We start from the raw sequence: 22,376 nt of genomic DNA on the forward strand, positions 1-22,376 counted from the left end.
CCGCCAACTCTAAATCATGAGTGGGATATCTCTTTTCATACTCCTTCAACAGACGAGAAGCATAAGCAATTACCTTCTCTGACTGCATCAAAACACAGCCCAAACCCTGATGAGAAGCATCACAATAAATCACAAACTTCTCCTGATCTGTCGAGAGACTTAGAATCAGAGCTGTAATCAATCTCTGCTTTAGTTCCTAGAAGCTGTTCTCACACTTATCTGACCACACAAATTTCTGACTTTTGCGCATCAGCTCAGTCAATGCAGTAGAAATCTTTGAGAACCCTTCCACGAAACGTCTATAATAACCTGCAAATCCAAGGAAACTTCTAACCTTGGAAGCATTATTTGGCCTTGGCCAATATTTGACCGCTTCAATCTTTGCTGGATCTACTTTAATCCCCTCCTTACTGACAATGTGCCCAAGAAAGGATACCTGAGATAACCAGAACTCACATTTCTTGAACTTTGCAAACAATTTGTGTTCCCTCAGTCTCTGTAGAACCAACCTCAGATGCTTCTCGTGCTCTGACTCAGACTGAGAATATACGAGAATATCATCGATGAAACCATTACAAATTGGTCCAGATAATTCTTGAACACTCTGTTCATCAGATCGATAAAAGCAACATGGGCATTAGTCAATCCAAAAGACATCACTAAGAACTCATAATGCCCATACCTAGTACGAAAAACAGTCTTCGGTATATCTCCTTCCTTGACCCTCAACTGATGATAACCAGAACGAAGGTCAATCTTTGAGAAAACCTTCTTACCTTGCAACTGATCAAACAGATCATCTATCCATGGCAAAAGATACTTGTTCTTGATTGTCAACTTATTTAGTTCTCTGTAATCAATGCACATCCTCAGAGACCATCATTTTTCTTCACAAACAGAACTGGCGCACCCCAAGGTGAGAAACTAGGTCTGATAAAACCCAAATCTAACAGCTCTTGCAACTGTACCTTCAATTCTTTCAACTCAGCTGGGGCCATTCTGTACAGTTCTCTAGACACTGGCTCTGTTCCTGATGCCAGTTCTATCACAAACTCAATCTCTCTGTGCGGTGGCAACCCTGGAAAATCCTCTAGAAACACGTCCATAAATTCACAAACAAGTCTGGTCTCTTCTGGTCTCACTGGCACGACCTGGGTGGTATCAACCACACTGGCCAAGAATCCAATGCAACCTCCTTGCAATAGATCCCTAGCCCTCAATATAGAAATCATAGGTATGCGAGGTCCACAGTACCAACAAATACAAAAGGATCCTCACCATCAGGCTCAAAGGTGACCATCTTCCTTCTGCAGTCAATGGTTGCCCCATACTTCGCTAACCAATCCATACCCAATATCATATCAAAGTCAGTCATAACTAACTCTATCAAATCCAGTGACAATTCTCTGCCCTCCACTGTCACTGGCAAAGATCTGACCCATCTCCTGGATACCACTAACGCCCCAGTGGGTAACAAAGTTCCAAACCCCAAAGCATAAAAATCACAGGGTCTACACAGTCTATCAATAATACTACTAGCAACAAAAGAATGTGTAGCACCAGAATCAATCAAAACATTATAAGGGGTTCCAACACTAAGAAGTTGACTTGTAACTACTGAGCGAGAAGCCTCAGCTTCTGCTTGTGTCAATGTGAACACTCGAGCTGGGGTCGAGCTGCCCGCTTTCATAGGTTCTTCTTTTCTTGCCTTAGGGAAATCCTTTCTAAGATGGCCCACTGCTCCATACGAGAAGCAGGCCCTTGCCCTACACTCTCCCAAATGACGCCTCTTGCATCTAGGGAATTCAGGATAAGACTTCCAGGCTTCATTACCACCTGGATGACCCATTGAAATACCACGAGATCGCCTATCAGGACCTAGAACTGGGAAGGTGTCAGGAACCTTCCTTTTCTGATCACTGGGGCCTCCACCCCTACTTGAACCCAAAAATGGAGGACATATCCTCCTAAACTCCTTTCTGGTTGCACTGTCTTGCCAGATCTTGTTCTCTGCACTCTCAGCTGTGAGTGCCTTCTTAACCACCTGTGCATAGGTAGTAACCCTAGCTACAGTGGTAATACGTACATCACGGGCTAATTTGGGCTGTAGCCCCTGAAGAAATCTCTCTCTTCTGGTCCCATCAATGGGCACTAGCTCCATGGCAAATTTCGCCAAACGATCAAATTTCAAGGCATACTCAATGACCGACAAACTTCCCTGAAGTAGCCTAATGAATTTCTCAGCTTTTGCTGCCGTGATGGCATCATTGTAATATTTCTCGTTGAACAGAGTCTGAAACTCTTCCCAACTCAAGGCATTAACATTTTTGGTCTGGGTAATAACCTCTCACCAAATTCGGGCATCCTCTCGAAACATAGAAGTGGCACAGGCCACCCTCTCATTACCAGTCACCCTCATGAAATCTAGGATGGTGGTAATCATATTCATCCACTGCTCTGCCTTGGCAGGATCTACACTGCCCTCAACTACTGGAGGTTGTTGCTTCCTGAACCTTTCATAAAGAGGCTCTCATTTATTTCCAACCTCAGGAAGCTGCCCAGCTGCTGGCACCGATACAGGAGGTGCCTCTGATATACTGGCCACTGCAGGTGCTTGCTGTTGTCTCAGGAGACGAAGCTCTTCTCCCTGTCTCAACACTGTAGCCTGCATATCACTAATCATTTGCTGCCAGTTTATAGGAGTTGGCTGTGGAATCTGTCCTTAGTCATTTTCTTGACCCTCATTGTTATTATTCTGGCCTTGATCACTCTGGCCAGCTGACATATCTGTTTGCCCTGGATTCATTCTTATTACTGATACCTTATTGAAACAATGATCAATACGGCCAGTCAGGTAGTAATACCTAAACCTCTTGCCGCCTTACGGTCCAAGAACAAGCAGACAATTATCATATTCCACAGTCATACAATTATACTTTATAACATTTAGCACTTAGCATGTATCACATAATACTTCACAATCAACAATACTAATAAGTATGTTCCAGCAATTTTAGTACTATTTAGCACACGGTTGCTGAGAATGTATTATCTAGGGCACAAGTTTAACATGGTGTCTCATGCATACAGGTAAAGCATACATACTATATTTAAGCAGTTATACATATAACTACATAAATAGTTACCAAACCATGAGTTGAACTTAACTTCAGTGATGTGTGTACATGCCTAACCAGTCTACAAGAACCCTAACCTTGGCACGCTCTGATACCAAGTTGTAACGCCCTGGTTACCCAAGAACAATTACGGTGAACGTTGAACTGGAAATTTAACTCACTACCCGAGTTTTTTGATAAAAAACGTGCTTCTAGGTATTATTATCAGTCTAAGGTAGAAAACCAATTAAAAATAAATGATATATTTTATTTAATAGATAAAACTGTTCATGGGCCCATCAAAAACATTTACAAGTTATTTACAACTCAAAATGGTCATTACTGTTTAAATTTACAACCCGCCGACCTAAGTGACAAAAATAGGGTAAACCCCCTAGTTCCTCTGAGAACTCCTTGGCCATGGTGGTCAAGCAGCCGTATATGTACACATCACCACCGAAGCTCTCCACTCAAGGCTGAGTGAGCTTCTCTTTCCCTTTACCTGCACCACATAGCACCCATGAGCCAAAGCCCAGCAAGAAAACACAATATATCATGAATATAGTATCAACAATGATCATAATCATCATTCAGGACTTTCAGTCCAAAACAGATGAGTGATAGTCGCAAAAGCCACTAAGGTGGGTTCCGTTCCCTCTAGCCATGTGACGATAGGGTCACCGGGCTTTACAAATAAGTGATCCTTTCACTAGCTTAAACAGGATAGGTGCTTGATGACTAGTCACCTACATAACCTACCTCATGACCATAGAGTCATAACCATGGGATTCCGCTCCCTAGCCATGTGACAAGCAGTCACCTAGGCGTTAGCCCCTGGCTCTGAGTAACTAGTCTTAGACTAGTCAAGCGCTTATAATTTCATCGACCTTAGGGTTGGTCCAGCATTAATGCTCTAGATTCATTCAACACTGATATTGATTAGATCTAATCTTTAATCGACCCTACGTTCAGGACGCTTATGCCATTTCTGACTCTCAGGTCAATAATATGCGACCAGTGCCGTCCCTAACTAATCAGTGTCATACACAAGTAAGCAAGCTCTACTAAGAATTTAATTTGCAATCAATGTCCACATTTATCAACCAACATGCCTCAACAACAATCATGCATGTCATATACACAGGGTGCAGTTTTCTTACCTCTTATTCGAGCGAGAATGAATAAAAGAACGACCCTTGAGAACGATCTGACTTTTAGTCCTTTAGCGGTCACTTAGTCATAACCAAATATGGGACACCATCAATAAAATGAATAACAAAGGTTCCCAAACCAAGATCGAGCCTCCGGGACATCAATCCCCACTAATCCGGGTAATAGGAACAATCCCGAGGCCTCAAACCAAGTTCCCAAGGTCAAAACACTCAAACGGCCTTAAAACCACCCAAAAGTCGCGACCCTAGAAGCTTGAGCCACAGCCCCCAGCCACACCAGCAGCAAGGGCCGCGGTGCCCCTTACCCAGGGCCGTGGCGCCTAGCACGCCCAAAATACCTCACCTGCTTCTTCGAGCTTGGGCCACAGCGCCCAAGAACAGGGATGCGTCCCCCCACCCAAAACCAGCCAAAAACTCGATCTTCTTCATTCCAAACCCTCCAAAAACATACCTAAACACTTCCAAATCCAAAAATCAAAGTTCCCAAACTTCCCAATGTTCCAAAACCATCAAATCCCGAGGCTCAAATGAACCAAAAACTCAACGATTCACAAAATCCAATTCGAAGCTTAGAAACTCTAAAAACTCAAAACTTAGATTACCTTTGATTGGGTTGTTTCTCGTCAAATCCTTCGGTCAAGAAGCTTCTAATCTTTCCTAGGATCGCTATGCCTCGATCCTCGCTTGATTCCGACTCCTAAAACTCAAGATTTCTTCGAAAATGCCTTGAACGGTAAAATAAACTAACAGGAAGAGAGAAAGTGTTTTTCTAACGTACGGTTCTATCTGACAAGCTACTTCAAGCTTAAGTAACCTCAAATAAAACCTAGTGCTCGGAGTCCCGAAAACACCCCCGAGGATATTATAGTCAAAACTCCCAGAATTTCCTCCTGATCTCAATAACTCCCAATTTATCATCAAGTAACATTCTCATTACTCAATATCCCAATAAATGACCCCGTTATGACAAAACCGTTAATTCACAATATAAGACAATCTCATGACGAATAGCTCGAATATATCTCCATAATAATGGGATCTCACCCATAACTCACAATATGCACCAAAATACACAATTATGCCCTCAACGGGCCAAATTACCAAAACACCCTAATAATCAAATGTGGACCCACATGCATGCAAATAACATCATATTATAATATAATTCACATAAACATGCACATAATCAGTTAATGGCATAATTAAACAATTATGGCCATCCTGGCCTACTAATCCAACCATTAAACCACATTAGGAATTTCGGGGCATTACAATACCAGATCACATGTTCCCAATCAGATCACGTCTTCGAGAGCCTGTAACAATATAATACCAACATATAGGTTATAATGAAGACTTCTTCCTTCGAGGTGGTCTAGATCCAAATACCAACCGTCAAGAAAGGTAGACCTATGATCGGCGGTACTTTGGCAGTACATAGGCAACTTATGCAACAATTTTAAGATCAAGGCCAAACCAAGTTGTGTTAACATATGATGACGGAACATATCGATTATTTATCTACAAGCAAATTTAAGCACTATGTGTTTTATAAATATATTGCATACAATATAAACTAAATTTTATTTTTTTTTTAAATAACCCCAATTCCTATATGATTTGGAACATTTTATTTTAAATAACTAGAATTTTAAAATTTAAAATAACAAGTTTACAATCAAAATCCCATTATTAAGAAAATAATTTAACCATGTATTTCCAAAAACTATAAAAGATAAATAAATAGTTGATATTCATCTTTCAGGTTAAAAAAAATTAATATAAATGTTGAAGGCCATGAGTTCTAGCAACAAAAAAAAAATTAAAATATAAATGTGCATCTTAAGCTCGTGTTCTTTTTGTTAGTTTAATTTTGCAATTTACATTTAGTTTCTATATTAGTAGGGCTCTCAAGTAACTAAATATGATATTAGAGGATGTTAGCACTATTAGTGGCGTTAGGCATAGTCAAATGTTTCAAATATCACACCTAGTAATCTAATTAGTTAATGGTTACCAAATTCGTTCTCAAATTATGAGAGATTAGCTTGGAGGTTGCAATTTGTTGATACAAATAATGTGGTTACCTCATTATTAGTGCTCCTGAGTAACAAAGTGGGATATTAGGGGATGTTAGTACAATTAGTGGAACTATGCATTGTCAAATGCTCTAAATATCATAACTAGTAACCTAATTAGTGGATCGTTACCAAGTTAGTTCTCAAGTTATGATTTATTAGCTCAGAGGTTGCAAATTGTGAGTATAAATGATGTATTTCTCTTCATTAGAAGGGATGTTGAGTGAGTAAATGAGATATTGGAGATATAAGTAACACTAGACATAGTCAAAATCTTTCAAATATCACACCTAGTAACCTAATTAGTGAATGGTTACCAAATTAACTATCTAATTGTGAGACATTTGCTTGGAAGTTGCAAATTGTAAGTAAAATGACGTGGTTTCCATGTTAGTAGGGCTCTCGAGTAATTAAATGGGATATTAGTACTTTTAGTTATATCAGACATATTCAAATTGTTTCAAATGTCATACCTAGTAACCTTATTAGTGAATGGTTACGAAATTAGTTCTCAAATTATGGTAGATTAGCTAAAAGGTTGCAAATTGTAGTACAAATGATGTGGTTCCCTTCATTAGTAAGGTTGTTGGGCGAGTAAATGGGCTATTAAGGATGTTAGTACCATAAGTAATACTAAATACGACCAAAATATTCCATATATCATACCTAGTAACATAATTACTAAATGGTTACCAATTTAGTTCTCAATTTATGAGAGATTAGCATCCAAGCGAGTCCAGCGCCGGTCTCATGACTTGAACACGTGTCTTGGTGAATCGAAACAAGTCCAACTCTTGTGCAATCACCCTAACGAGTGCCTCGGTCACCCGTAATGATTTGCATGGAAGTCAGTGCACCCAAAAGAGCGTCGAAAGGGTGATAATCACACTAATGCGTGACTTGGTGCATTCGAACGAGTCCAGCGCCAGACTTCTGACCCAAACCCGTGTCTCAGTGAATCGAAACGAATCTAGATATTGTGTAATCACCCTAACGAGTGCCTCGGTCACCCGTAATGATTTGCATGGAAGTCGGTGTACCCGAAAGAGCGTCGAGACGGTGTTAATCACACTAATGCATGACTCGGTGCATCCAAACGAGTCTAGCTCGATACTCCTGACCCGAATGCATGTCTCGATCAATCGAAACGAGTCCAGATCTTGTGTAATCACCCTAACGAGTGACTCGGTCTACCATAATGATTTGCACGGAAGTCGATGCACCCGAAAGATCGTTGAAAGGGTGTTAATCACACTAATGCGTGACTCGGTGCATCCGAACGAGTCCAACACCGGACTTCTGATCCGCACTCGTGTCTCAGTGAATCGAAATGAGTCTAAATCTTGTGTAATCACCATAATGAGTGCCTCGCTCACTCGTAATGATTTGCATGGAAGTCGGTCCACCCGAAAGAGCGCCAAAAAGGTGTTAATCACACTAATGCGTGACTCGGTGCATCCGAACGAGTCTAGCTTGGTACTCCTGACCCAAAAGCGTGTCTCGGTGAATCAAAATGAGTCCATATCTTGTGTAATCACCCTAACGAGTGCCTCGGCCACCTGTAATGATTTGCATGGAAGTCGGTGCACCCGAAAGAGCACCGAAAGGGTGTTAATCACACTAATGCGTGACTCGGTGCATCCGAACGAGTCCAGCGTCATACTTCTGACCTGAGCTCGTGTCTCGGTGAATCGAAACGAGTCTAGATCTTGTGTAATCACCCTAACGAGTGCCTCGGTCGTCTGTAATGATTTGTCAAATTTAAGCACTCTGTGTTTCATAAATATATTGCATACAATATAAACTATTTTTTTTAAATAACTTAAATTCCCATATGATTTTAAACATTGTATTTTAAATAACTAGAATTTTAAATTTTAAAATAACAAGCTTACAATCAAAATCTCATTATTAAGAAAATAATTTAACCATGTATTTCAAAAATTATAAAAAGCTAAATAAATAGTTGTTAGTCATCTTTCAAGTCAAAAAAATTAATATAAATGTTGAAGGCCATGAGATTTAGCAAAAAACAAATTAAATATAAATGTGAATCCTAGAGCAACTGCTTTGTAACTTTTATGAAATCTCTATGCTAAATTTTGTAAATAATATGTAGTTGGCTATTACATTTATGTATACTAACAATTTCAATATACTACTTTTATATGGAAAGACATTTATATCTTTATTCAATTAATTTTTTTAATATTAAAAAATCCAACCGGTAACCAAAACCAGTTATCATGAGTTGAAATTGTATATTAAAATAAAAAATGGACATTCACCCTATAAATCAATTGTCAGAATAGTACATAAAAATGTACTTGTGGACAACACCTACTTAATACATAATATTTATATAATAAAGTGGAAGAGCGATAGTCATTCCACTTATATGCCAAGCGGTTTGGAATAGTTGGGCCAAGTAATGTGTATATATATATACACAGCAACTCAAAACTTTTGCAAATAAAACAAGAAAAAATAAACCCAAACAAATCAACCACAATGTCGAATCAAAAGTGAAGCTCTAAAACATTTTTAATGCAATAACAAATGTAACATAAGATATTAGAATCATATACTATAATAAAATCACTAATTATGATCATATACATATTGTTGGTCTGTGTTATGGTGCATGAGACGTCGTTTTTGTGGTTACGCATATTTTATGTTTATTTTTTTTAACAAAAAAAAAAAAAAAAAGCCAACGTCTACAATATATATATTTTTTTCTTTTTCACTTAAATTACAAATAGGGACTACAAAAATGTGGTACAATATTTTGTAATATATTTTTTTTAATAATAAATAAAGTAGTTTTATAAAATTTTGGATTGTTGATATGATTACCCAAAATAAAGTCATATTGATCAGTTTTCAGTTTCTCATATTATTTTTCATAGAATTGCAATTATTGTTCATAGAATTATTCTTCATCAAATCAAAATTCTCCTCTTAACGTGAAAGGCGTGTACAAAGTCGTGTTCCTTTCTCATTAATTTCACATAACAAAAATATTTGAAGTTAGTCAAAAAAAAAAAATCATAAATTCTATATATAAAAAAAAAGTATTCTTCATACTATTTCATGGCTATCGTGAAAAGTATAAATATAAATATATATATTTATACTTACTTATTATATACGACAATTAACTAAACCCTATCATCATCAATGGAATTTTAATATATTGTTTTGAACGAGGATTTTCTCAGAATAGGTTTGTTGGTTTGGCCCACACGACACGTCGAGGAAGGCAAGTTATTTGGGACAGTAATTTCATGACAAGAACGAGGAAGATATCATCGTAATTTCTTTCTTTTTTTTCTTTTCTTAATAACTTTATCGAACTTAACTATCATTTAGTAATTCTATATTGATCCATGGCTCCACGAAACATAAATATAAAAGAGAAACCGTACACATGGAATTGTTGCCTAGCTTTGTTCAACATATTAGACTTTTTCTTTTCTTTTCTTTTTTATCCCATTTGACCTCTAAAGTTGGTGTACCATATTTGAGTAACGATGACTAAGTTCAATGCAAATTTAGTTGAGGCTTCAAGCTTAAAGATTTCATACACATATTCAATGTATTTTAATATATAAATAACTTAGTATTTGAAGATATGTTTTGATAAAACAATATTATACATAAGATGGAGTGTCGAATTTTTTTAAGTAATGCTTATTTTAGTGGTTTTGTAAAAAAAAACTCACCAATGTATATTTAAATATATATATATATGACAATGTTTCTATAGGGATTCACTTTAAGTCCTATTGGTGGGGCTTTCAATATTTATCGACCTGTGAACAGTTTTTGGCTCGATTTTTTTTATGACAGTGTATGTTGTAGCTATTTAAAGCATCCTGCAAATTTTCAGAAAATTCTGAATAGTTTACAGTACTGAAAACTAGGTTCAAACATGTTGATTTCCACTCGCATAAAAAAATTAGTCACGCGTGCGACAATATGTTTGAACTTAGTTTTCAGTACTGTAAATTATTTAGAATTTTCTGAAAATTTGCAAGATGCTCTAAATAACTACAATATACACGGTCATAAAAAAATCACGCTGAAAACTGTTTACGGGTCGAGAACACTGAGAGTCCTACCGGTAGATCTTAAAGTAGAGCCCTTATAAATAAATTCGCATATATATATATATAAGGGTCAAATTTGACACGATAATATAAATATGTATTTTTTTAATTACTAAATTGTCATTAATCAATAATGAGAGATTTTAAATATTTACTTTATTAATTATCATTAATAATAATTATTATATTTTTATATCAAATATATAAATATATATTTATATTAATAATAATTTGGATTGAATTATGAACACTCCAACACATATATAAGAAATATTAAAAAATTGTCTTTTTCCTCTATTTTTTTCCCTACTCTTTTCTCACACAAAATTCAAGTCTAAGTATACTCAGTCTCCATTAATAACTTCTTAATTCTCATCTTGAATTCCAAGCTCGGTAACATCAACCTTTTCTTGAACAACTCTACCATTAATGGTCAAAAACATGTTTAAGCATTCATATAATTATTCATTGAAAAGTTTGTGTGATAAAATTATATTAATTATATAACATATTTTTTTAACTATTTTATGTATAAGTTCTAATTAGTATGGTAAGGGGCACTAGTTTAGTCAATTATAGGGTGACACTTTGTACACTAGAAGATAACAATTTAGTTCTCGTTTGGGTGGTCATAAAAAAAATCTAATTAGTCACCTGACTAAAGGAACTAATAAATGATGGTAGACTTGTAGCTTTATGACCAAAAAAGAGTCAAAAGAATTTAAGTATAGCGTATGGGGTGGTGGCAAATATTAATTAATTGAAATTTTTTATTTTCTTATTAGTTAATGCAGCTTTTGATTACTACATCTATATCACTGCCTTTGGGCTCCACATTTACCTCTTTGCAGACTAATTGGCATTGACTCATATTTGATCAAATACTTTCATTTCATTAATTGTGAAATGACAATTTGTCACAATTTGCTTGGAAAAGGCAATTATATATTGAATTGTTTCCTCATATCACTTGAAAAGATAGCTCTAGTAATAATTGAATTACCCAATGTTTACCACCAAATTTGTCACATAATAACTTAATAATAATGTAATCCATGGAAAAAGATATTTTTTGTCCTTTCAAAAATTTATTTTTGTTTACATTTTATCATATAAATTTGGATTTATATTATTTTGAGTCCCACTGTTTTTTCTTAATATAGTTTTAATTCTTAGTTTCAAAGAATTACGAATATTTTTTATTTATTTTGTACATTGTTACAAAACATATACCATTAGATGAACTTTTGGCAATGCTAAACTAAAAATGAATTTGGATTTTCATTGTTGGTCTTGGACTGAGATTGTGGGGAGGAAAAAAAGCAGTGAGAATGAAGAACTATCTAAAATATTGAGAACGACAACATGTATAAAAGCTTGAAAGGACCAAAGAATAAAAAGACTAACATTTATATATGTCCCTCACACTATCTCAAATATCAAATGGAAGATGTAAATTTTGTGCCAAATTTGGCACACAAAAAATTAAGTCAATGCTATATTTTGCTAAAGAGTTTATATATTTTTGAACCATATGTTTTGATAAATTACTTTTTAGATTCTATGTTTTGTAAAATTGTTAAAATAGAAGCCTAAATTCAATTTTGGTCAATGATTTCTCAACTAAAATCACAAATAATTTACCAAACTAATAATTCAGAACAAAAATAAAATCATTCTGCTTAAAAACTGTATTGTTATATTCAATTTTTTCTTTATCAAAATTGAGTTTATGGTTCTATTTTAACCATTTTACAAAACATAGGGTCCAAAAAGTAATTTGTCAAAACAAAGGGTCCAAACAATTAATAGGACAAAACACAGGGTCCAAAAAAGTATAAACTATTTGCTAAATATTTATAATTGGGCTCCAATACACAATAGGCAAATTAACTAAAAAAAATTAACAATTCATTTAATATTTATTGATAATATACAAAAAAAATAATCTTTTTTCATTTTTTATTGTAAAAAATGTAGTAATTAATTATTAATTAATAAATTAGTGTGAACATGGAAAATAAAAAAAGTGACATTTATTGTTGTGGCAAATTTGGCCCATGATATATCTTATGCCAAATTTGGCACAACTTTTAGTATGTGTCAAATTTGACACATTTTTTAGAACGAGTGATAATTTTGCTAAAATGTGCTAAATATAACAATGCACCACATTTTTTTGGAGATGCGAAAAATTATAACACTAAAAAATCAATACCAAGCCATACAAACTAGGGGAGTTGATTGGATCACATTGAATGGATTTAAGTCAATCCAATTATCCATTGGATTTTGGATTTACAACCAATCCAATCCAATTGAATTGAGTCAACTAATCTGATTCGATCCAATGGATAATTGGATAAGATTGGTTCCATCCATTGGATTCATCCCCTAGTTATTTCAATTATAAAACACACAAATTACTCATCCAAATAAAAAATAAACTATTTAGTTCTAATAATTTAGAAGCATGCAACACAAATTCATCTAAATTAGAAGTATATATGAAATTTTATGATTATTAGATCAGTTTGGTCGGTTTTTATTGGATGTTGGACCCACATCCAACAACTGACTGATTCAATTTTCCGATTTGATCCAATATTAATTGGATATCCAATTTTTGGCGGTCAGTTGTAATATCGATTGTAATTGGATTTGATATATTCTGTACACCCCTAATACAAACATCTAAAATTAAATCTTATTAGATCAACAAAGAATAATGAATCACTAGACTAGAGATAAAAACTCTAACACACACCACATTAAGCATTTCGTCCCAAGATAGAACAACGCTTTCATTATCTTTTGTTTGGTCACATTCTTAGGACTAATAATCAAAATGATATTACATATTATTAAATAATGCCAAAGAAATTAAAAAAATGTCGATCGTGGATTGCAAATCCAGATTTGATTGATTGATAAATAAACGTGGTATAACTCAAACCTCAAAATAATACTATATTAGATCTGATCATAATGATCACCAATCGTTTCAATTTAAAAAAAAAAACATACAACAAGTTATCGTATATTTCAATTTCTCATGCTTATGTACACATATAAAAAGAACATTACAGAGACAAAACTATTGGAGTTGGGCACCATCTCCGAACTGTGAATCGATCGAACTAGTTGTTGACGTCGTTGGTTCGATGACTGGGTCCGGAGGGCGGGACTCCACCTTTGGGGAGCATACTCAGACCAAGCTGGCTACGTTTGCCGCATAGTCTTAGGGCATGAAATCCCGCCTCTCCAACCTTTCTATTCCCATAAACCACCGCCGAATCACACACAAGGTAGCGTAGTCCACCACCCGGAGAACCTTCCTCCGTCTGGGTTTTCACCACTGGTAAGATTCCTGGAAGAACCAGATTCCGATGAGCTGCCTCGGCGGCGGCGAGATTCTCCAATAAGAGAAAGTCAACATCTTTGATCAGAAGCCTGGTGGCGACGACGGAGGAGGAGGAAGAAGAAGAAAATGCTAGAAGAAGGAAAGCGAAGATGAGAAGCATGGTTGGCTGAGTTTGAACTGGATTTGGGGGATTTTGAATTGTGTTAAGATGAAGAATCTTTAGAGCATATAAGGGTGGAAGATGTGAAAGCTTGGAGAAGAAGAAAGTATTGTGACGGTGGGAGGGAGTTGACAACTATGCCTCTCTCTCTTCACAATTTAATTTATTTTAAAACCTTTCTAAGCTAGTGCTAATGCTTTTAAATTATCCACACCATTTTCAACAATTATTTTTTAATGGAATTTAACATAATTTAAATAAGGTTTATATTTTTGAATGTTGGGGTTTGTCAAGTTACCAATTTTGATTAAACTTAATTTTAATTAAGAAAAAATTGAATATAACAACAGGTTTTAAGCAGAATAATTTTATTTTTGTTCTGAAAAAATTATTTTATTTTTGTTTTAAATTATTAATTTGATAAATTATTTGTGATATTAGTTGAGAAAAACAAAATAAGATTTAAGGTTCTATTTTAATTATTTTACAAATTCAAAACACAAACTTCAAACAAAAAATTTCAGAAAAATCATAATTAAAAAGTATAAACTCTTTAAATAAATATATCGAATTTTGTGATTAAGTTGTGACTTTAGAGCCATATAAAGCCCCCTCAAATGTACTACTACACTAGCACACTATTCCCCAAGAAAAGTCAATCAAATTAGCAAGCACCCAAAAAATTAAATATTAGCCCCACTATTGAATAGTCAAAATAAAATATTAACCTTTTTTAATTTAAATATGAACCAAAAGCTTTTTTCATATATTAACACAAACTTTTGATAACAGTATTTACACATGGAGTCTCCCACCATATTATGCTTTTGCAAAAGCTTTAGAAAAAAATGAACGACGCCAACATCAGCTGACATGTAAATTGCAATGTTTCTCATCGTACAAAATGACTTTATCACAACCCTACTGTATATTATTTACACTAAAACCACTCCCCTTCCCTATTATTTATTTTAATATAAATGTCGACCCAGGTCAATACTGAGTCAACAATTATTTTTTATATATTTAAATTTAAATGTAAATTTAATACCCAAAACAACCAACTGATTTCGGTTTATTATCCTTCTTATTGGATTTGAAATTCAAAATCTCTTCCAAAACTTTTGATGTATCAGATAATAAAAATTTTTGAAAAATAATCACACCAATTCGGATTTGTAATCCAATTATTATTGAATATTCTAATTGGTAAAGTACTTTTCATATCAAATCATAAAGCAAAGCTAATATGAATACAACTAAGGTGAATAAAAATCATAGAAACAAAAAAAACAGACCCACCGCAGTTGAACAATTTATAATAAATAAATTGACAAAACCACTTAATGTTTAATCATCAAAGATTAAAAACGACTAAAAAATACTAAACGACATTATACTCGATCGCTAAAATAGAAAGAAAGATCCGATCAGATCAGAACAACAAGCCTACATGGACAAAACGGCAGCAACGGAGAGAGCGACTGCGATCGATCCTGATGAAGCAAATCTGTTAAGAACAGCGCCGTTTTTAGACGGAGAAGGTGCAACATTTGGTGGAGTAGAGATCGACGGGGGAGAGTTCGTCGGAGGAGATGACGGAGAGGGAGGAGGAGGAGACGGCGGAGAGTCGGCGGTGGAAGGAGTAGGTGCGATCGTGGGAGAAGAAGGCGGAGAAGGTGCGATCGCAGGAGGAGAAGGGGGAGAAGGTGCGGTTGCATCTGGAGAAGGTGCAATTGAAGGAGAAGAGACTGGTGGTTTCGCTGCTGGAGATGGAGGAATGGCAGCCGGGGCAAGAGCCGGTGGAGGAGTCGCCACAGGTGGAGATTTGGTCGGTGATGCAGTCGGAGATGAGGCCGGTGACTGAGCTGTGGTCAAGCTAAAAAACAAAGTGGCTGCGATGAAAGTAGCGAAGATTGCGCTTGAGTGAGCCATTTTAGAAAGACAGAGAAATCTCGTGATACTGAGAGGGCGATAGTTCTGTTCTGAGAATAAAAAAAATTAGGTTGGAGCAGTATTTATAGGGAGAGCAGTGGTAGGGAGTGAGTGAGTTGACTCGAGGTCAACTCAACGAGTTTTATATTTACGATACGATCGTTTTTTCTTTACGCGTAAATCGTCAGATTACCTAGAACTTCGGGACACGAATCTCAAGACAGATCAGCGGCTGAAATTAGTCTTTGATTGACACGTGTCGTGATTTAAATGAACGTAATGATGATGGAGTTAGATAATAGAGACGATCTCTCTTCGTTTCCTGTTTTAAGAGTATGCTTCGTGCTCCGCCACTGAGGTACAGATGTCGAATTCATCCTAACCGTACACGTGGCCGATATGGAAAACTTTGGCTGATCTGAAGCGTCTGATTTATTTAATGAATATATGTCTAACGGTCTGGAAGGAAGGTTCTTGTTTTGAGACAACGGGTAGTATTGGTGGGGACCACTTGTTTTTGAAGAATAAGGAACACGTTATTGTTTTTTTATAATTTAATTTATTTTTTTATGTTTTATATGCGTGGGTCCAATCAAAGGTGTTAAGCTTCAATTTTTCCATAGAAAAAGAAGACTTGGTTTTTTTTTTGAGATTTTTTTATTAATTTTAGATTTTGCTTTCGAAGGTGGGTTTTTTAATCGTTTGGAAACTCACTAATAATTAACTTTTTATGGAAATTATATTGTATAGCCTAAAACACAGTGGTTAACAAAGTTTGAAATTGAAACGAACAATTTTTCATTTAAACAAATTGATGATCTTAAAGGCTATAGGTATTCTCTACAACGGTTCTAAAATCTAAATTGGAGAACTACACATGTAACTTCGTGAATTTAATTTTGTTTTGTTTTTTTATTTTATTTTATTGTTACTGTTTCTTTGAAATATTTTAAATTTGAAATTTCTGCTTGCACAGGTTTGTTGAGAAATTTTTTGAAATGAACAGAATATTTGGAAATTATATCAAATTTATTGGTAGAAAGCCCTAAAAAAAGTTATAAATAAAAAATCGAGAATTTTTTTATCTAAAATATTATTTTCTATCTATGGATTTCAAAAAAAAAAAATCTTTGCTGAATATATATATTATATAAATAAATATAAATGGCATAATTTGTAATCTATATATTGGAGATAATAAATAAAAAAAATCTTTGGTGATTTGATTTAGAATTTGAGGATATGGATATCATATAAAATTAAATTAATTACAAAATTAAGAGTTTCCTAATTTTTTTTTGTTTTAAATGGCAATTGTAAGCTTAATTATCTAAAATAAATAAAAAAAAATCTTTGAATTGGAATTTGAATTTGAGGATATTATGGGAGATCATATAAAATCAAGAGCTTCCTAAAAACCTCATTACAAAAAAAAATTATATATTTCCTATAAGCCAAAACAAGAGTTGTAAATTGTAAAAGGTATCTAAACTAATTTTTTTATATATCAATAGATTACCCATAAACGAATTTGTACTTGAAATTAACCTACGATTTTAATATAATTGATTTTCACACCTAACCAATTAATAAATAGTTTTAAAAAAGTTCAAAATTATTCTCTAATATTTGGATACATAATAATAAAAACATAAACCAAATATTTATTTAAAGCAAATATTTGGATATATATTTAAAAAGCAGACTCATTACTATAGTTTTAAAGCACTGCTCTTTAAAAAAAAACATTAACAATTGGTCCTAATAAAATTATTAGACAGGTGTAATATCATTTATAATTTTATATTGTCGTACTAATATTTACTCAAAAAAAAAAAATCAAAAGGGCAATACGAAAATCACATAAACCAAAATGGCAAATGCTGCCTTCATTCACTATAAATATAAGTGATGATAATAAATCGTGAATCAAATAAATGGATACATATGAATTAATAATATAAAAAATTCAATTGTAAATCTATAAACATCAACGAATCCCGTAATGACCAAGGAAAAACAAAAAAACTCAAGTCAGCTCTCTACATGACGAAAACTGAGGCCAAAACGACAACGGCCATGGATCCAACGACAGTGAAGGAAGCAGAAGCGGCGCCGTTATGAGCTGGGGCAGGAGCATCAGTAGGAGTCTCAGCTATCCCTGACGGAGAGTCAGAAGGAGATCCACCGATTGATGATGGAGATGAAGCTGGAACATCAGCGGCAACAGGTGAAGGAGATGGTGGAGATGTAGCATCGGTGGATGGAGTGGGGGCAGTCGCCGGAGTGGTGGCAGTCACCGACGGAGCAGGAGCAGCGGTTGTCGTGGGAGATTGAGCCGGAGCAGGAGAAATTTTCCTGGGAGTTTGTACGGAGGGTGAAGGAGCCGGAGACTGGGCAACGGCGGAGACAACTAGCAATGCTGCCATTGCTGCAACCAAAGCGAAGTGAGCCATTTCTAGAGAGAGAAAGTGAGTGTTTGGAAAGAGAAAGTGAGTGAATATTCTGAGTATAGAGGAAAGAAATGTAGAGAGAGATGAATTGGCTTGTTTGAGTTATGAGTTAGTAGTCAGGGTTTTGAGGCTATTTATAGAGAGAAGTGAGGGACTCAAGAGTCAAAAGAGCTAAAGTTGATATGACCGTTGGATTTCGAGACGTTTTCTTTTTTGATGATTTGGCGAAATTCAACGGTTCAGATTTTATTTTGCTTTACAGTCAATTACTTGGACCTAACCTATACGAAAACGAGTAACCGACTCGGTCTGGAAAGACACGGTTAAGGGTAATGAGCCGTTTCAACTCTTTAACCGACACGTGGTAGAATCCCAACCGTACGATCAAATTTTTGAGGCGTAACGGTAAGTTGGTGGACGGTGGGATTGGCGAGTGCTGGCAAGTATAGCTGTTGGGTCGGTTTGAAAATATGGAAAATGTGGGGGACCATAAGGGACATGGGTCCAGCTGTTCAAATGATTTACTTTTGTTTTGGTTGCCACCCCAAATTAGGCAACTCCTACATATAACATGATTTTTTTTTTTGTGAAAAAAATTACATTATATTTTTTTTAATAAAAAATTATAAGGAAACATATCATGATAATGATATATTTGGATGGATCTGTAGTTTTTTTTTTTTTTTACTTTACTATTTATTTTTCCTTATAAAAAATAACCTTCACTATTTTCTTCAAAGACCACTTCAAATAAATATATTTTTTTAATGAAAGAATATGTCAATTTGTTTCTACACTATACTCATTCAATATGTCACTATGTTTATAAATTTTTAAAAAATAACACTTGTCTCTATTATGTTTTTATTGAAAAAGAAGGCATTATTATGAGATAATACCCAAATAAGAAAATAAAGTTAAACATGTTGTATTGTTTATCTAGGAGTAACATAACACTCATGTAAGAAATGGAAAAATTAAGAGTTTATTTATGACCTCAATATAGTGTTTTTTTTCATCAAATATGAGTGAAAAAGGTACAATAATTAATAATAAAACAAATAAATAAAAATATGAGTTTTCAAAATACAGCTTTAGAAAATGTCAAGAGTGGTACAGCAACATAAATGAGTTGTCAAAGTGATTTGTTACAGCATCATTGTGCCAGCGAAAAGAATGTGTGTGCACAACTTTCAAAGACTCTTTTTTCCTTTCATTATTTCCCAAGTTATAATTTTCTTCCCTTTCAAGCCAATTTTAAAATAATAAATAAAGTTGTATTTTCTTACTTAATGTAGACAGGTATGCAAAAAAAATGTATATAATATAAGCATATGACTGTATTTGAGTGTGTATATGGACCCATATTCATGTAATCATGACTCATTCATGTTGCATATATAAAAAGGAAGCTTTTTTTTGGGTTTCCATTTTCATCACATCTATGTAATACATCATAATTTGACAGCTAAAACATTAGGCTATATTAAATTAAAGTTTAATTTTGTAGTAATATAATTAAGCTTTTATATTATAGGTAAAAAAGTTTAAATAATAATTATATTTCTTGAATAGCACCTCTCTGTCAACACCTTATTCTACAATTATAGATTTACCTTTAGAATTTTAGCATAATTATGGGAATTAATTAAGGGTAATTAAAAAAAATTGAGAAAATCTTCAAATTGAGAAAAATAATATTTTCTATATGGTATAATAACTAATGGGTGGCAACTTTCTTTCTTTGTTTAGTATTTATTATGATTCTCTTACACTAATTTTTCTGGTCACTAAAATCCTTAATATTTTGATATTGATGAAATAAATCTCCAAACAAAATTTTTGACAAAAAAATCCATTCTTTTGAAATCGGTGAAAATAAATTCTCAAATAAGAAAATTTTAAACATTGATGTTTAGATATATTTTAAAATCAATAATAATAAAATCTTTGCACTTAATAATTTTTTTGTTTACAATAAATAAAATAATTGAAAATAGTAAAAATGTATAATAAACAAAGGAAAATAAATCTAAAATACCAAACAATTATTAGGAAAAAGATGAGACTGTTGGTACCCATTCTTTTTCTCATCGCTTCACTTAATTATTTAATCATTACTAAATATAGGTTGTGTTTGGTAAAATTTGTATTTTTGAATTTTTTAAATACAAAAATATAAATATTATTTTTATTTTTGTTTCTTTATTTTTAAAAAATAAAAATATTTTTGATAACTATTTTTGTTTTTTGTTTTTAAAATAAAAAAATAATAAATATGTTTGATAAGTTTTATTTTTATTTTTTGTTCAACAATATAAAATGAGATGTTGATTTGAAGAAGAGAAAAAAAAAACGAAAAGTCGAAAAATTATTTAAAAAAATTTTGAAAGTGAAAATTTTTATTTTCAAAATTTAATAAATTTTAATTAAAATTTTTAAAAATAATAAATAAAAATAGAGTTACCAAACACTATTTTATGTTTAATTTTTAAATTTTTAATTAATTAAATAAAAAAATTATTTTTTAAAGTATACCCAACAACTCCATAATATTTCACTTCTATTCTAATTAGTTTATTATTCTTAAATAAAAATAATTTTTTTGACATTAGAATTTGTACAAATATAAACATTTAAAAGTGTAATCTATAAATGGATTTACCAATAAGATAATTTTTATATTTCAAATTATTTATATTTATATTTGTTCTTATTTTTTAGTTAAAAATAAATTAAAAACGTGGTTAACTTTCTTATTCTTAACAAATTATTATTTTAATTGAACGTGTCAAAAATATTTTAATTTTTTAAAACAATAAATATTTATAGAGGATGAATTATTTTTAATGAACCAATAGGGGTAATTTCGCACTAAATATTTTTTAGAAGGTTTGTCAAAAGAAATTTTAATAATTTATGAGAGATTTCTTATTTAAAAATCGGTGAGAAAAAAAAATAATGATGTATGTAGAAGCATTCTAATCTTATGCAAACATTGTACGTAAATGTCTTGTTCTTTTTTTTTGGAATTGTTTCTTAAATTAAAAAAAAAATGCTATGGAATTTGCTTGATACATTAGTTACCATTCGCGAGCTGCTCCAATCAACAAGTATCCTTAGAGACGTGATGAAGTTCATCAGGATATTGAATTCACTCAGGTGCTCGAGTAAACCTGTGGTGCCATCGTACTTAATAAAAAGGGGCATTTTAAAGTTCAATGGCATTAGGGCAACAAAAATCTTTCTTGTAAATGAGTTGGCCTCATAATCATCAGATTTTCTATCCACACTAGGACGTTCTACTCATATATATTTCAGCTCACAAATCAGCATGGCGATTTGCGCCAATAGTTGGTTTTTTGCAAGTTATAGGCCATCGATGGTATTACAGTAGAACTGTTTGTAGATTGCGGTCTGGGAGCATTTAGCTGCTAGTACAACTCAATGCAAACATTGTTTCTCCATTATCCTCCCAACCATTTACATATGGTGCTCCCAAATCAAACACCATTGTTATAGGGTTTGATTTATGCATTCTCAAAAGCTTGCAAAAATGGTCATTGTTAAGTGAAAAACTTGACCTAAATCCCCCAAGAGATCTCACTGATATACAAATAAGAGCAAAATGGGTGTTTAAGATATTAGAGATAACAGAGGAAGAGGTTAGGCACACATCATTAATTACTAAGCCCAATGAAGGGGATCCTCCCTTAGGTGGCAAAAGAGACAAAAAGAGAGCATAGAAATCCATCATGGAAAGCAAGAATGGCCCAAAATGCTCAAGAGAAGAAAATGATATCAAATACCCGCATATAGAATGTAACGCTCTGGTTACCCCAAGACCGTTACGGTGAACGTTGAACTGTGAATTTAACTCGCTACCCGAGTTCTTTGATTAAAAACGTGCTTCTAGGTGTTATTAATAAGGTAAAGTAGAAAACCAATCAAAATGAAATTATATATTTTATTTAAAACATAAA

At 33.5% G+C, this 22,376-nt stretch overlaps 2 protein-coding genes across 2 annotated transcripts; one reads left to right on the plus strand and one right to left on the minus strand.

Moving 5' to 3' along the window:
* The first annotated feature begins 15,458 nt into the window (after positions 1–15,458).
* Positions 15,459–15,872, plus strand: LOC133784891 (uncharacterized). Its single transcript, XM_062224158.1, has one exon. The coding sequence runs from the start codon at positions 15,459–15,461 to the stop codon at positions 15,870–15,872; it is 414 nt and encodes a 137-aa protein (XP_062080142.1).
* A 2,110-nt stretch (positions 15,873–17,982) lies between these two features.
* Positions 17,983–18,396, minus strand: LOC133784892 (classical arabinogalactan protein 1-like). Its single transcript, XM_062224159.1, has one exon. It carries the CDS (start codon positions 18,394–18,396, stop codon positions 17,983–17,985), a length of 414 nt encoding a protein of 137 aa, XP_062080143.1.
* Positions 18,397–22,376: the final 3,980 nt, after the last annotated feature.

Source organism: Humulus lupulus, chromosome 6 (genome assembly GCF_963169125.1).
Source record: "Humulus lupulus chromosome 6, drHumLupu1.1, whole genome shotgun sequence".
Lineage (NCBI taxonomy): Eukaryota > Viridiplantae > Streptophyta > Magnoliopsida > Rosales > Cannabaceae > Humulus > Humulus lupulus.